The sequence below is a fragment of the Lytechinus variegatus genome, chromosome 6 (assembly GCF_018143015.1).
Source record: "Lytechinus variegatus isolate NC3 chromosome 6, Lvar_3.0, whole genome shotgun sequence".
In the NCBI taxonomy this organism is placed as follows: domain Eukaryota; kingdom Metazoa; phylum Echinodermata; class Echinoidea; order Temnopleuroida; family Toxopneustidae; genus Lytechinus; species Lytechinus variegatus.
In genome coordinates, this window is record NC_054745.1 from 4454514 (window position 1) to 4470773 (window position 16260).

The following is a 16260-nucleotide window of genomic DNA, read 5'->3' on the forward strand; positions in this document are numbered from 1 at the left end:
GAAATTAAGTGAAACTTTAAAATGTTATAACTATCTATTTTACATCCGATTTTAAAAATTTTCAGCGTTATGCTTGTTGGATTTTTCTCTTTTTATTCAAATCAAGTATTGTTGGAGTGGCCTTGTTCTTTAATCATTGATCAATGGATATCAATTTTCTCCATAACTGTTAAAAATTAATATGCTTTTGTGTTTTATTGAGTATGAATGACTGTTTTATTAATACTATAATAGGAATAATTATCTGCCCTATGAATATATAAAAATACTTTTATTTTTGTACTATTTTCTGTATTATGAATAGTTCCTTTTCATGAACAAGTGTGGTGTTAAAACTGAAACCAATTGGTGTTAATAGAGGACCACACCCTAGATATTGAACATAACACCAAAGAGTGTAAAGGTAACAACCATATGTGTTGTAATAACACCTGAGGTGTAAACCTATAACACCACCAATTTAACACCGGTAAAAATATCTGGTGTGGTCCTCTATATACACTGGTTAACACCACAGTTTTTGCTGTGGAATATAGCACATTTTGGTAAAACGAATTTCAATTTTTACAATATTCCAGCTGTCTTACATATACGTGAACATATATCCTACATATGTGGTTTCCAAGAAATACAATCATATATTTTTATACCTCAAATAGACGAATTATTGACCATAATCAAATATATAGTCCATAACGATCCCAGAGGGGGGGGGGGGGATTTTCGGTATTTTTTTTGCCTCTCGATCTTTGTCAATATTCAAGGAAAACTTGTTTGATTGTAACAAACCATGAAATAATCTTTTTGAGTTTAGAATTTAATAATGTGACAAGGAAATCGTAATTTCAATGTGATAATATTATATTTTTATCATCTGCAAGTAATATTTTTTTTTATAATGGAGACCAAAATATAATATCATTTATATAGAGAAGAAAAAGAAACGGGCTGAAGGCGGAACCCAGCACTACGCCATGTGTAACATTCTAATTTGCAGATTCGACACCGTTGATCACTATTACTGTTTTAGACCTGATAAATAGTTGTGAAACCATTTATAGACCACCCCTAATACATACAAATATACATTATATACACGATCTCATCGTTGTGACATTATGACAGAAATGGATGAAGAGAACAATGGTAAGCGTAGCTTCAATCAAGGTTCCCGGAGCTACATACCCTTTGGAAAAATTGGTGATGCCGAAAAATGTCTCTGCCGGGAATCGAGCCCTGGCCCCCATCTTTGAACGCCGGTGCCTTAACCACTAGACCACAGAGACGGGTTAGTGGCTAGGACGACCCCGATCCGATTGACCGTCAGATAGACAGATTTTCGACACTATACCAATTATAATTTCCTTTGTCGGGTGAAGGTGGGTTTTGAACAATGTTAAGCCGTCATGCCTCAGCTGGATCAAAGCTATTGCTTTATTGCTTTATATATATATATATTGACGGTGTCAAAAGCGTTTGACAGTATCAGACCGATCTAAGAATACCCTTTATCAATTTCTTGCATTATGAAATCGTGTATGAGGAATAAAGACAAAGAAGTGAAATATTTTTTCTGAAACTTAATTGTTGTGAACACAAAATATCAATATAAGTAAAAAAAATGAATTGAATTCTTAAAAAGTTTATCAACAGTAAAATGGCCCTGATGCTTTTGCTAGTGAAATAATAGTTCCGAAGTAGTGATATATCTTCCCAATTCGGAAAAAGGGAAGTTCACTAATTTTCCACCGTAGAATCAGTGTTAGGGCGACTCCATGCTAGAAAAATCAGCCATTTTCGCAACATTTTTTTAACCTACTACCCACACAAACGAAGAACTTCATTTTGTTTTGTGGTAATAATAAAGTACTACTGAAAAGTCATATGAAAAAATGACAACCGACAAAAATATATTGTCCATAGGTGAATTAGGTGAAAATGTTGCGTGTCGTACGGGACATTTCTGAGTCCCGTACGACACACAACATTTTCACTTTTGATTCACCCATAATCCAACATTTTTTGTTGGTAATCAGTCTTTCAGATGACTACCTACTATGACTTCATTATTGACAGAAAATAATTTTCTATTGCTCAAGCGATGAGCTACGAGACTAGAAATTGTTGTCAAAATGTCCAGTACGACACGTATGTAATCGCCCGGTAGATTGCCAACCATATTCATTCATTTTTGTCAGTCACCAATATGAAGTTGAAAAAAATGAGAATGGGTTGGCTCGAAAAGAATGTCTTTTGCCTGTCAGTTGTAATTAGGCCCGTGCAACCTTTAGCCGGTACGTATTTTCATGTGCACACTCGTAAATGCTGTTAGGTTGCCCTCTACCGTCCACTCAGCAAGTCCTCGATTAGATGGCTGTACGTTAAGTCTCACGTTGTCACATTCGGCGTACCAGAAGCCTCCATATTTCAATGCGCAGTTGGTCCTGTTTGAAAGGTCCTGGTCCCGATCCCAAGTACTAAATCGAAGCCCATCAAGTGGCCTCATAGCATCTCCTTTAAAACAAGATATAAAACATCCTAAAATGCCTCCATTTATCATGTTTATAGGTGATAACCCTTATTTCGGGGGGGGGGGGGGGGATTCTTCGCTTCTTAAAACGAAACGACCTTTACTTTTAGTAATGACTTATTAAAAAAGATACTGGTACCTCCCCCCCAGACTTTCTAACTTTTGAGTAATAACCTTTATTTCATTTATCGTTTTTACTTATTTTATATTTTTCAAAATTTAGTTTATTTTTTTCTAGTAGACCTATATCATATTATCTATTTATTCAATATTATTATTATTATTATATCATTATTATTATTATTTTGAAGGGGGGGGGGTGGTCCATTTTTTTTTAACAAAACGCTCTCATTTAAGTAAATGGTCCATCTGTTTAGACATGACTAAAATACACTCTCAATAGAGGTAAATCTCACTCAAAAAGGAATGTGATCGTCCTACTACAAGAGTATGATTAGGACCAGAACGGATGACCTCTTTTGCGCTTGAAGAGATTAATATGATTTCAGTCAATTATATATTCATGATATCAGTAGCTTATTACAGTTGACATGGGTCCAGTAACACAGAAAATAGCGATTAATCGTACGCTCCAATTTCACGATTGATTGTATATTGTATTCACGGGAATCAAACGTAGACAAATGTTCTACGATCATTGCTAATCTTTGTGCAACGTGCCCCGGGTTATTATTTTTTCTCAATGATATGAAAGAATGAATTACGGCTGCCATGACATTTGCTCCGGCGACATTTGCTCCACTGCAAATTCCACACATCAATGGAATAACCAACTTCAACCCTGCACTCTAAAATCACTGAGTAAAATTTTACTCAATATTGGGCAGGAAGGGAACATCCACGTTTGCTGGATTTTTTTTTGCCCCGTATTAAGCTATTTAACGCAACATTGCGTAAAATTTACAAAGTATCTTTTACCCAACCAACATGCACGTTCCTTTTTTAACCAATATCGGGTAAACCTCAGCGGCGACCGACCAATTAGTAGCCTGCTCGGGCGCAGCTGGAATTTAGGCTTTGCCGAACGATTTTTGTAGAAGTCGAGCGGGCTGTAAAAATACATGACTTAGCGGTGGCCGAGCAGTGCCCCGGAGCAGTGCCCGGTTGATTACCCGGTTACCCAAGGCCAAATCTGGGCCAAGTAGGGGAACTTCTCTTTTTGGTGTTCGAGCAGTGATCGACTGACGACCCACCGAATCCCAGGCGGTCACCAACCGACCACCGGCCTATTTTTAGGTAATTGGCCGTCCGATCTTAAATTCGCCGCGAAATCATCGACAGCTCTCCGACTGACGACCGACCGATGACCACTGTTGTTCCAACGAGTTCAATTTTTTACCTAAATCGTTCGACGGCGATTGCTCGATTACGTCAGCGCCCGAACGGCGACCAACCGGGCGGCGAATGAAAAGGGAGCAGGAGCGGCCAGAATTTTTACTCCACGCTAAATCTCGAGCGGCGAACGAGCGATGCCCCCAAATCCAGTGGTGACCGCACGGCCGCCGGTCGGTGCCCGGGCGAAGTTGGGTAAAAACTCGCTGCCCTGTTGCTGAGCAGGCTAAGTTTTCGAGTTGTGACCTAAGCCTAAGCCCGGAACAATTTTCGCGGGAGCAAATGTCGTGTCGACAGTATAAAGTTACGTACCTGCCGAACCACTGTACCTTACAAAGCTTAGCTGATATCCAGAGTCTTCATCCGCCACGCTGAATCGCTTGTAGACTGCATGATGATCAGTCCCATCTAATTCAAGGACGACGCGAAGTATAGAGGTACCGCTCCTGGTCATGTGATGAATGACGTCATTACCTAACCAGAACTCTGCAGACACATTGCCGAACCCCGTCTTGTAGTCAGCCCATGTCCGGTTAAAGTTAACACTTCCGTCGAAACGCCTCTGAATCAACTGTTTATTGGGGGAAGGGCGGGGAGCGGGTGGGACAGGAGGGGGGGGGGGGGTGCGGTGGGAGAGGGCAAATCATCTTATTCTGTCGTACTCTTAATTGTATATTTTGAGTTTATTTGATTACAAAATTATTGTACACTTACTGCATTATTATTATGATCAGATTTACTTGTATTTTATCAGATAGTGAAAAAAAAGGAGAAATGAATTTGTTTGATCTTAGTTTGAGAATTTAAATCTGAAATTTGCAAAGCTAGATATTGCCCCTCAAGAAAAAAAAAACTAGCAAAGTCAATATATATCTTTACCGTCCACCCGTAGCTATCCATATCGCAGTACACTGAGACCCGAGTGCACGGAGAGCCGTCTGAAGCCGAAACACAGATGTCATACACCCCACTTTGTGTGTAGCCTGCCGTGAGGAGATCGTTGCACTCTGAAAAACTGCCTAAAAGTGATAAAATAAAATACGCACGGTATCTATCAAGCAGTGCGTATCTCGCCAAAGGTCAAATCATAGAGCTATTACAATCATTCTTGCACGGCCGTACGAAGCGGGAGAGCAAGGGGGGGGGGGAACAACTGCCCCACCCCAAGAAACGTTCAATACTTACATTTTTTACATAAACATGTCACAAAATTCACAAAAAGTGTGCACGAAAGCCGTCAATTTCACTTTATAAAATGCAAAAGCGCCCCCATTACTGCCTGGTGGCTGCTCTCCCTCTTAATCGAGTTTCTTTAGAGGAAATTACGAGTGTTGCCCCCTCCACCTCTCTCTCTCTCTCTCTAAAAAGTAAAATGTTGCGTAAGACTATGCGTTCATCACACTACTAATGTGACGAAGACTTGATGTTGCTTTTAATTGTTCTGAAGAGTATCTGGCAATGCATTTTCTACGTGTTAAAAGAGTTTTGCGTCGCGATGCTAAAAAGCTCTATTAATCGAAACAAATCCCATGCCATGAAACATGCTATATCATTCACGCAAAAGACTATATACGTAAAACAGTATAAATTAATAATGAATACACTACAAACTGGTAGAATTTTTGTGAAATCTGGCACCCATAAAAAAATAACTTGCATATTTCCGTGTTCACCCAGAAATGCCAGTTGGATCCCCCAAAAGTTCAACTCTGCAAAAATAATGGGCACACACATTTTTGCGTTTAAAAAAGGGCACCTTGCACTTGTAAAGGATACAACTCGGCACCTTTAACTGTAGGTATTTGCAACCTTAAAGAGGCAAAAAAAAACAACAACAACAACAACAAAGTAGGGTGTAATTGGTCACTGCAGTGATCCCATTGGTGCATTTGAATGGTGCAGAATTATATTTCTGGGTGTATTTGATTTGGCCGATTCCAATAATAAACTTCATATCGGTTTATTTTCATTTGGTCCATCGCCAACTCCTCTATTTTCATTTGGTGTACTATCAGTTCGTCCAATATCCACGTGATCTAATCGCCTTTTCGTTCACTCACCATTTCGTCTAACAATCAGTTGGTCCAATAGCCATTTAGTCCAGTGTGAATTGGGCAAAATTAATGAAAATAAAACGAACATTAGACCAATATGAGACGAAATGGAAATAGAAGAACTGGTGATTAGACGAAGTGATGATTGGACCAAATGGTTGTTAGACGAAATGTTGAAAGACGGAATGACATTAGACTATAAAGGTAGACGAATTGGCAATTTACCCTCTGTTTCATGTCACCTATTATATACACACACTGCAAAAACTCCGGTGTTAATTTAACACCAGCCCGGAATGTATATATGTCCACACCAGAGAAGTGTTAAACAACAACAGTTTCGTTTGGTCCAACACCAGGTAGGTGTTTATTCAACACCAATTAGTATCAAAACAGCATCGGTTTGATTCCAAACTGGTGTTGTTTCAATACTTTTCTGGTGTGGACATATGTAGATTCCCGGGCAGGTGTAAAATCAACACCGGAGTTTTTGCAGTGCACTGTATTCCGCACTGTGCACAAACTATGAGACACGCTGCTCTTTCCAACAGAGTGATGACCTACAAATCTCATGCAAGGAAAGTCACTCTATAAAGGATTTTGATTACCCACTTTCGCAGTTTGAACCGGTGGTCCAACCAGGACAGCGGCAAGAATATCCATGAATTTCTTCCACACAGGAGCCTCCGTGAAGACAAGGATTAGAAGCGCACGCTATTGGATAAGGGTGATAAAGAATCCAGAGACAGGGCGGGAAGATGGGTATAGCGAGCAAGAAAGTGAGACGGACAGGGATTTAAGTGGGTTGACAGTGGTAGAGAGGGTGGGAGGGAGAGAGAGAGAGAGAGAGAGAGAGAGAAAGAGAGATATAATGTTTAGCCCTTTTCATTATACTTAATGTCTCTGTCTGTCTTCTCTCCATGTACACTCTAAAAACAAATCAGTCAAAATGACTAGTTAATAGGGTCGACTGGGCGCAGCTGTTACTCTAGTCATATCTTACCGGAACATAGTTATTTCTGACTTGAATATACGTCGAAAATGTGACTAGACCTATCATCAGTTGCATTAAGCTGACTACTGGTTTAGGTCAACGTGACTGATTGTTTGAAAAGTAAGTATATATATATATATATATATATATATATATATATATATTTGGAAGACAGAAATAACGACGAGTGAGACGTAGCTCTCAGGTTTCCTTCTTTATTGCAAGCTTTCGGCCATCATCGGCCTTCGTCAGGCCTACAAGAAAGGAAATCAGAAGGAATGAACATAGTATTTACATATATATAAATAAGGTAAAATATTAGGTAATATTATATTATATAATATACCTAATATTATATAATATAATATTACCTAATATTATACCTTATTTATATATATGTAAATACTATGTTCATTCCTTCTGATTTCCTTTCTTGTAGGCCTGACGAAGGCCGATGATGGCCGAAAGCTTGCAATAAAGAAGGAAACCTGAGAGCTACGTCTCACTCGTCGTTATTTCTGTCTTCCAAGTTTATCTACACTTAATGATGAGTACCTGCACTGTGAAAAAAAGAGTAAATTTACGTTGGTCATTTTTTGTTGGGTAATATATACGTTGGTTATTGTTTTGTTGGGCATTATGTGCCCAATACTAAGGCAAATTTTTACTCTGCCGCTGCCAAAATACAGATGTCCAATTGTTGGGCTAGTAATTGCCCTGCTGAGTGGTAAATGTTGCGAAACTTTACGATCACGAGTTGCGCTTGCAGCATGCTACACACGGTCGATAAGATATGGATGAGCTTCTAGATGACTGGGGGCTGGGGAGCCTCGCTGAATCTTTCATAGATGAGTTGCTTAAACGTTTTTTTAATTTTTTTTATTTTGGACTTTACGTTAAGCATAATTTGTAAGGAATTTGTCAGAATAGGCCTACATACATGACATATATCTGACGCTGTTTTGTTTTTGCTTCACTCACTTGAGATATGCACTTGCACTTGTATGCAGCGTTATTGTGCATGCAAAGCACTTTCGGATAAGGTCTCCGGATCGACACGGACCAGGTACACGAAGTGAGTGTAGGCCTTGCCCAGATGTTGGGTTAATAACTTTATTAAAAAAATGGGCAAATTGATGTCCCCCAAAATGTAGTTCAAAATATTACCCAACAGTTGGGCACATTAATGCCCCAACAACGTTGGGTAAAATATTGCCCAGTAGTTGGTAGGGTTGACTATCGGCCCAACGTTGGGCAAAATATTGGGTAAAATATTGCCCAATTTTTTCACAGTGTGCACTACTCGTTGTGCTGAGGGCCCCCTTACATTATAAATATATATATGTATGTATATTGTTTTCATCTGCATTCACATGTATCCGTATAATTTGGAATGAATCGTAGAGAAAAAGATGGATAACAGAATAAAATTCTCAACAAGTATGATCTACTACAAACTATTGTAACAAATACAGTTTGCAGGAGAGGGATTGTCATCAAAAGTAGATTGCTTGAAAGAAAAATGGCAATTCCAGGATTAAAGCTCATTAAAATCAACGATACCTTCATACAGCAGAATGGCAATATCAGTTCATAATTTAAATGACGAGGATGGAGATGATAAGGATGATGATGTATTACAAGGCGTACTAAAACTTCTGCATTATTTGCTTTAATATTAATAATAATATAGGTTATTTATATTGCGCACATATCCACCTTGTTAGGTGCTCAAGGCGCTCCTATATTACCCGGTTAATTAATTTTTTTATTTTATTTTATTGTAACATATTTAATCAGGATAAAGATAAAACATGATCAGCCGAGGCTGTTTTACATCATGGTCCTGACAACACACACAAAATATATATAATGCATAAAAATTATTTCTAAAAAGTAGTAAACTACAATGGCTCACAATATAAAAAGATTTATAAGTGGTATGAACTAGACGAAGAACAGGATAAAAGAAAGAAGAGAGACGAGAGAGGAAGGTAAGAGAAAGAGAGGGGTGGAGGTGGGAGAAGGAAATAAAAGAAGGTCGGTCAATTAGAAAACAATACATATCATTTCATTGAACGACAGCTTTAAAATATTGGCATTTATACATACATTTAAAAACTTCAAGCGAATTTGCATTTTGAATATTAGATGGGAGGCTATTCCAAACCAAGCCACCAGCATATTTAAAACAACTCTTAAAACATTCCAGAGTAGGCTTTGGTAAAACGACGTTCAACGTATTGGCAAGTCTAGTATTAACAGAATGTCTTTCAAAAACCATTTCCACTTCATTGCACATTCGAACTGGGGCCTTTCCATGGATACAGTTATACATAATACAAGCTAAAAAGTAATCACGTCTGATATCAAGAGTTTGCCATTTAAGAAAATTGATTATATCAAGGCCATTTACATTATAATCAAAATTGCCTGTTACTATGCGTGCAGCCCTTTTCTGTAATCGTAAAAGTGTATTTCTATTATATAAAGAACAGTTCCCCCATACGGAACAAGAATAATCAAAGGTTGGTTTTATGGTGCATTTATATATTTTACTCAAAACATCCTTGCTTAAAAATTTACTAATTTTCATTAGTGTGAATATTTTGTAACTTAAAGATTTAATTAAGTATTTTATATGAGCATCCCAGCATAGTTTACAGTCTAACATGATGCCTAGGTATCTTATGCTTTGTACTTGTTCAATGATAACATTATCAATATACACTTTCAATTTAAGATCATTATTATTCCTTAAGTTATTGGCCAAAATCATAACATTGCTTTTCATCGCATTAATCATTAATCTGTTGTTATTATACCATTCATTAATAGAATTTAAATCTTCTTGAAGCTTGGATGTTATAACATTAATATCTTTATCGGACACATATATTACCACATCATCAGCGTAAATATTACATGTACAATTCTTTAAGCAATCTGTAATGTCATTTATAAAGAATAGAAAAGGGGAAGGACCTAAAATACTACCTTGAGGAATTCCTATAGATATATGTTTTGTTTTAGATTGTTTACCTTGAGAAAAAACTGCTTGTTTTCTGTCTGAGAGAAAACTTTGAAACCAAAGGAGTTCAGTTTTAGAAATGCCATAATTATTCAGTTTAAAAAGTAATAATTCATGATCAATACAATCAAAACATTTAGAAATATCGAGGAAACATGCACCAACTTTTTCTTTTTCATTAAAAGATTCGTACCAGTCATCAATAATTCTATGTAAGCAAGTATTAGTTGAGTGATTTGGCAAGAAGGCATATTGGTCAATATTAATGAGATCTTTGGTCTGTAAATAAGATAAAAATTGGGATTGAACTTCCTTTTCCACTAATTTAGCAATATGACATACAACAGAAATTGGCCTATAATTAAGCTAGGTGTTAAGCTAGGTGTTCATAGCGCACACAGATTTTTAAGGAATTACTTCCTACCGGTACCCATTTACCTCACCTGGGTTGAGTGCAGCACACTGTGGATCAGTTTCTTGCTGAAGGAAATTACGCCATGGCTGGGATTCGAACCCACGACCCTCTGTTTCAAAGTCCGAAGACTAATCCACTGGGCCACAACGCTCATAAACGAGGCGCTTCATGTTTTGATGAATTGCACTAAAAGACTAGAGTTGAATATTAACAACGAAATGCCTATGCTCATAGCACTTTCTCCATTTAGTATGTAATAAATGGTACGCCCGATCCCATGCAAGGGGGCAGTGTTTTTGACAGATTTAGATTTAGTCATATTTTCCGTTCAACAGAATGCATCACTGAATAGAAATACGTAGTCAAAATACCACAAACAGTTCAATGTTATAGTTCATAAGTAAATGAAATGATAAACACAAACTGCTGAGACCTACAGTAATTTTGTTATAATAAGTATACGGATTAGAATGAAGGGAGTTGGAAATGAAAGCCATGCTTGTATGACATCACAATTTACAGATACTTATTATAGCAAATTGTTTTATGATTCTTCTATCTCCAATGTAATAGTGCAGATACTAGTTTTGCTAAGAATTTGAATTATGAAAACTTATCCTCCAAATAGTAGGGTAACCTTCAGGTCTTACATGATTAATGCTCATTTGAAGCAAGAGGTGTGCGATGTGATAAAACATAGGAGTATGTCATTAATTTGAGCAATATTTGCCAAACTTGGGCAAGTTTAACCCTCCGTTACGTTCATTGTAAAAAAAATCCTTCTTGAATCAATTATGCTTTGTCCATTTAATACGGGTTCGAACGTGTTTATCTGGATTGAAGGCAAAATGGACGCCCACCTCTCTGTATTGGCCATTGTGATTGAAAATCCCATGTTTGGGAATACCGGAACAAGGAGGTCACATTTGTTTTAAGGAAAACACCTGATAATCGTTCTTTCGGGGCTCAAGGTGTGACCAAGTGAATAATTATACATTGCAAAAATACCGGTGTTAATTTAACACCAGCTCGGTTTCTACACTCTAAAAAATGAAGTGCTAATTAAGCTCTTAAAGAGCGTGTATAGTGACTGCACTTCGGAGTGCTGATTTTTCTCGTTCAAATTTGAACTAGACAAATCAGCACTCCGAAGTGTAGTCACTATACACGCTCTTTAAGAGCTAACTTAGCACTTCATTTTTTAGAGTGTATATATGAAAAAAGGGTGTTGAAACAGCATCACTTCGGCTTTAGGCTAACACCAGATATGCATGTATTTAAACAACACTAATCAATGTTAAACCAACTTCAGTTTGATTCTTAACCGCTGTTGTTTTCAACACTTCCCTGATGTTTTCCGAGATAGATATATCGGGCTAGATTTAAATCAACACCCGTGTTTTTGCAGTGAAGGCAGGCTCCATCGAAATCAGTGTAAAATTACCAGGTTCCAAACCACTGAACCAGGCCAACACTGGTTCCAAACGGGACAATATGATATCATCATGCACATAGTATTGCGATATATAAATGGACATATTATTATATTATTTTCTTGATACATGTAATACCCTGAGCCAAAATAGATTAATCCATGCTAAATTTACTGTTTGAAGATTTTTCAATTTTATTAAAATAAAAACACAAATATAAATGAGAAAAGCAAATATACAATGTAGGAATCTGGAGACAGTTTTTTTAAAATCTTTACAGTCTTCTTCGCCAAAGTAAGATGTTCTACAAAATTCATCACAATTTTGTTTACATCAACATGCCACTTCCTCGTTCACAACACACTGGACATCAGCTCAAGTACACCCAGCCTTTTTGTAGAGTGAACCGCTACATGTACAGTATGTTCCCAAGAACCATCCGTATTTGGAATACTCTCCCAAACGCTGCTGCAACTTCGACGTCTATAGCTGGCTTCCGGGGAGCAACATTGCCTATCATTCAACAAATGTTGCCTCCCCCTCCTCTTAAGATGCTGTAAGAGGGACACACACGCACCACCCGCAAACTGCACTTAGCACACTGTATAGAGAGCACCAAAAATACCAACACAGGATCACCACATCACCTGAACCACTGGCAGCACCTGACACAGCACAACCCTCTCCAGGACAGCGTGTACGCTTTTTGGGAGAGTACTTCTTCAAGATTCAAGATTCAAGATACAGTGCTGCCACAAATTAGAGCACTTTTTCTTGTGCTCTATCTGAATTTGTCCTGAAAATGATGAAGATGCACGTTAAAGGAAAGTTTATGGCACCAAACTTCGTATTCTATAAACATACTAGGCCCTCTTTGAGTCTGCTAGTGTAGAACAAGTTCCATGGACATTCCTGCACCTAACAAAGTTGGACTTACGTGTCATGGTAGCATTCTGCTCACAATGCGTCCCATTGGTAAACTCAGGGCAGACACACCGATAGCCACTGGCTTCTTCTTTACATGTGCCTCCATGGAAGCAAGGATTCACTCGACATTCTAAGAAATAAAAACAGCAACAAACAAACCTTTATCATTGTCAAAGTAGGATGATTATGATGGGGGGGGGGGGGACAGAACAATCGCTCTTCAATATGTTTATTTCGTTTTTCATAGATAGAGTAGCTGCGTCAGTACTCAGAAAAATGTACCTCTGTCGAAACTTTCAAAAATCTTCTAAATTTTCTTTTATTTAACTCTTAGCTCTTTACGTGCCTCGAGCACTCTACAGAGTCTCATTATTATTATTATTATTACATTGTATACAAAATACATATGTTTAACTTCTGAAACTAAAACAAAAAATTATAAGAAATTTTCTGTTTAATTCGTCTTGGTTTTTCTGTATAAATTTATTGAAAAGCACCTTGAGCGCTCTAAAGTAAGGGATTCGTAGGATATAAGTCTGTCCGATTCATTATTATTCTTATAATTATTATTACGAAAGGAACTAATTTATTTAGCCCTTTTGTCACTTAAATCCCTATCAGAGCTACGTCTTTACATGATCAATAACATTGGGTGTAAAAAGAGAGGAAAAAATGAACAAATAAAAGCCTTGTAGTACAAAAGGTTCCATGACATTCGCTCCGTCGACAATTGCTCAACTCTAAATTCCACAAAGTTATAGAAAGACCAACTTAAACCGTGGGTTCAACTTTTTGCCCTACGCTAAACCTAACACAAAACCCTATTTCAACCCTATAAACCCTACATTTTAGAAGCAATTAAGCCCGGAACATACTGTCGCAGGAGCAAATTCCGTGTCCCCAGTATGGGAATGAAAAATGATTTTACCTGGTAACTTGCAAACGAAATTGTTGGGGCGTTTGCCCGATATAGGATGGCTGGTTCGGAATATCTTAGGAGTCAGGTGTATGAGCTCGCCAGTGCCCGGATGTTAATAGATGGGCAGGTCGTAAGTTCAGGAGCGGCAGTACATAAACGATCAGATCCTGTTACAACTGTTGAATAACAATATCATAAATGTATGTACATTTTCAAAATTCATTTTTATCATCTTGAAATGGCGATCTCCGGTCAGCCTTTTGTGCGCTGGAAGGTCAAATTATATCCTCTTTCACGTGTTTTCTTCCCCTCTTTTCCATTTCACCACTTTTACCCCACCCCTCTCCTCTTATCACATGTACGCATATTCCATGATGTTTGTCATTCTTTTCTTATTTCAACTTTTTAAAATATATGAAAAGCAATATTTTGAAATCTAAGTCATAGGGGCCGAGTACAATATACAAGATTGGCTATTCAATAGTCCCCTCCATACCCATTATGTAAATTGTACATTATGAACTTATTCTTTAATTAATTTGAATGATTTACGATGTTTTACAATGCGCACTATGGTACTTGAATTATAATTGTTTGTTGGATATTTTTGTATATATTTATTCATGTTTTACTTAACACATAATCGATAGAAAACGGTGTAGGCACGTCCAGTTTAGATAAAAAAATGCTTAACAACGGAGCTCTCCAAAAGGAAATGAATGAAATGAATGGCATTTATGTACAATATGTGTGTACCCGACTTGCCATATTTTCCCATTTTCAAAGATCGTTGAATTTGGGTAAATGGACAATTCTTTTAGTCTAGAATGGACAATGGTGTGCGGATGCTCACTTTCCACAATGCGAACAAAGAGGGCATCCTGATTCTCGACCCCTAACGTTTCACATGCCTAATTTATTTCCCATAGACTCGTGTGTTAAAATACCACTTTAAGAAAAATCATTAAAAAATAAGGAGTAAATTCGAGGGTTGAATGTTTACTACCAGTGGATCGGATACATGTCTGGCATTCCATATCTAACCAGAAAAAGGTACCTCGACCGGCTCATTTAAAAAAATAAATCGGCATTTATGAAGACTACATCTGACATGATCCCATTTTCGGCTTGTTTGTTTTGAAATATATATCATAATCCTTTGGAAAACAATGCAATATGCACAGAAAGCCCGGATGCTTTCCTCAATTAATTCTGTAAGTCGGATACTCGGGCCAATGTATTTATGTTGGTCAACGGTTGGAGAAATTCTCCTTCTCGGCTGATGATTAGTCATGGGTGACTCGAGGAAAACGGCCGATGAAAGCACCATGTCGATCTAGTTCATCAGTTACCCAGCTATTCGAGGAGCAGTTAAAAAATTGAGCTTTTTTGTTTTGTTTTTCCATAACCATATGTCAAGCTCCATGGGGGATATTCAAACTCACGACCAAAAAAAAAAGAATTACAAGAGAGCCAATTGAGAAAGAAAAAAACACAGAAAAAATAGAAAGTTGGACTGCTCTTAATTACTTCTAATTACTTTAAATTATAGCCAAATACTGTTTATTTTGCAATTACATCTTTATATATGGTCATGACTAACATGTATACCAAAGCCTTCAGATAATTGCCTTACGGTTTACTTATACTTAAATGATGAATACGTATGCATATGAAAATATATATATATATATATGTATGTATATACTCATATGCATACGTATTCATCATTTAAGTCATTCAATTCATCATTTCTCTTCATCCATTTCTTTACAATATTTAAATAAAAAAGAGTTGCCAAAAAGCTGTTGTACATGTAAAGCTTTACACACATACACACACACACACACACACACACATATATATATATATATATATATATATATATATATATATATATATATATATATATATATATATATATATATATATATATATGTGCATGTATATATATATATAAATGAATAGACAGCTGCGAGGTATTTCTTTCCCCCTAACTCATCCAAAATCACATTCCATCCTACAAGGGCTTGTCTCCTAAAGTAGGTAGGATTTAAAGGCGTCTTGTCTCCGGGAAAGATCGAGACTTCACTGACGTTGATGTTCACATCAACGGGACAGACGTATCCCCATACTCCGGTACGGGCGTAGGATTGGAGCTGTGATTTTCCTCATTTCTTTTCTCTGTCATCTCATCCTAGGTTTTACTTGCATACTTGTTGTAGGTCTTTATAACATATTTTCAGTAAAAGCCCTGATTTTAAAACTGAGAGACACACCTACTTGACTTTAAATCCTAGTACATGTAGATATATCCTATAAAAAAGACATAGAAAAGAAAAAAAAAGAAAAAGAAATATATTTTTGAATTTTACTTTTTTCATTTATTTTTTAAAGAAAAAAAAACGTTAAAAAATTTAATATGATGGCGAAAATAGTCAAATTTGACTGGTTGCCAAATAAAAATAAGAACCCCCCCCATTCCCACAACTGGACATTGTGGCGTGCGCCTGTAATCCAAGCTGTGGGGAAGTTACAAATTGATGCAGAGGTTCAAGGTTCGAGCCCTGGTCACGTCTTTCGGATGGTGACGTTAAAGGTCGG

General features: G+C 37.1%; 1 protein-coding gene across 2 annotated transcripts; it reads right to left on the minus strand.

The window, feature by feature from the left end:
* Nucleotides 1-2209: 2209 nt before the first annotated feature.
* LOC121416463 (fibrinogen-like protein 1) lies at nucleotides 2210-13754 on the minus strand. 2 transcript variants are annotated; one of them, XM_041609960.1, is made up of 6 exons: nucleotides 13666-13754; nucleotides 12748-12867; nucleotides 6550-6651; nucleotides 4763-4902; nucleotides 4196-4454; nucleotides 2210-2514 (listed from the first exon to the last, which is right to left on the minus strand). In XM_041609960.1, exons 2-6 carry the CDS (start codon nucleotides 12752-12754, stop codon nucleotides 2288-2290), a joined length of 735 nt encoding a protein of 244 aa, XP_041465894.1. In that variant the 5' UTR covers nucleotides 12755-12867; nucleotides 13666-13754; the 3' UTR covers nucleotides 2210-2287. The 2 variants fall into 2 exon arrangements, with proteins under 2 accessions (XP_041465894.1, XP_041465895.1); XM_041609961.1 differs by lacking the exon at nucleotides 6550-6651.
* Nucleotides 13755-16260: the final 2506 nt, after the last annotated feature.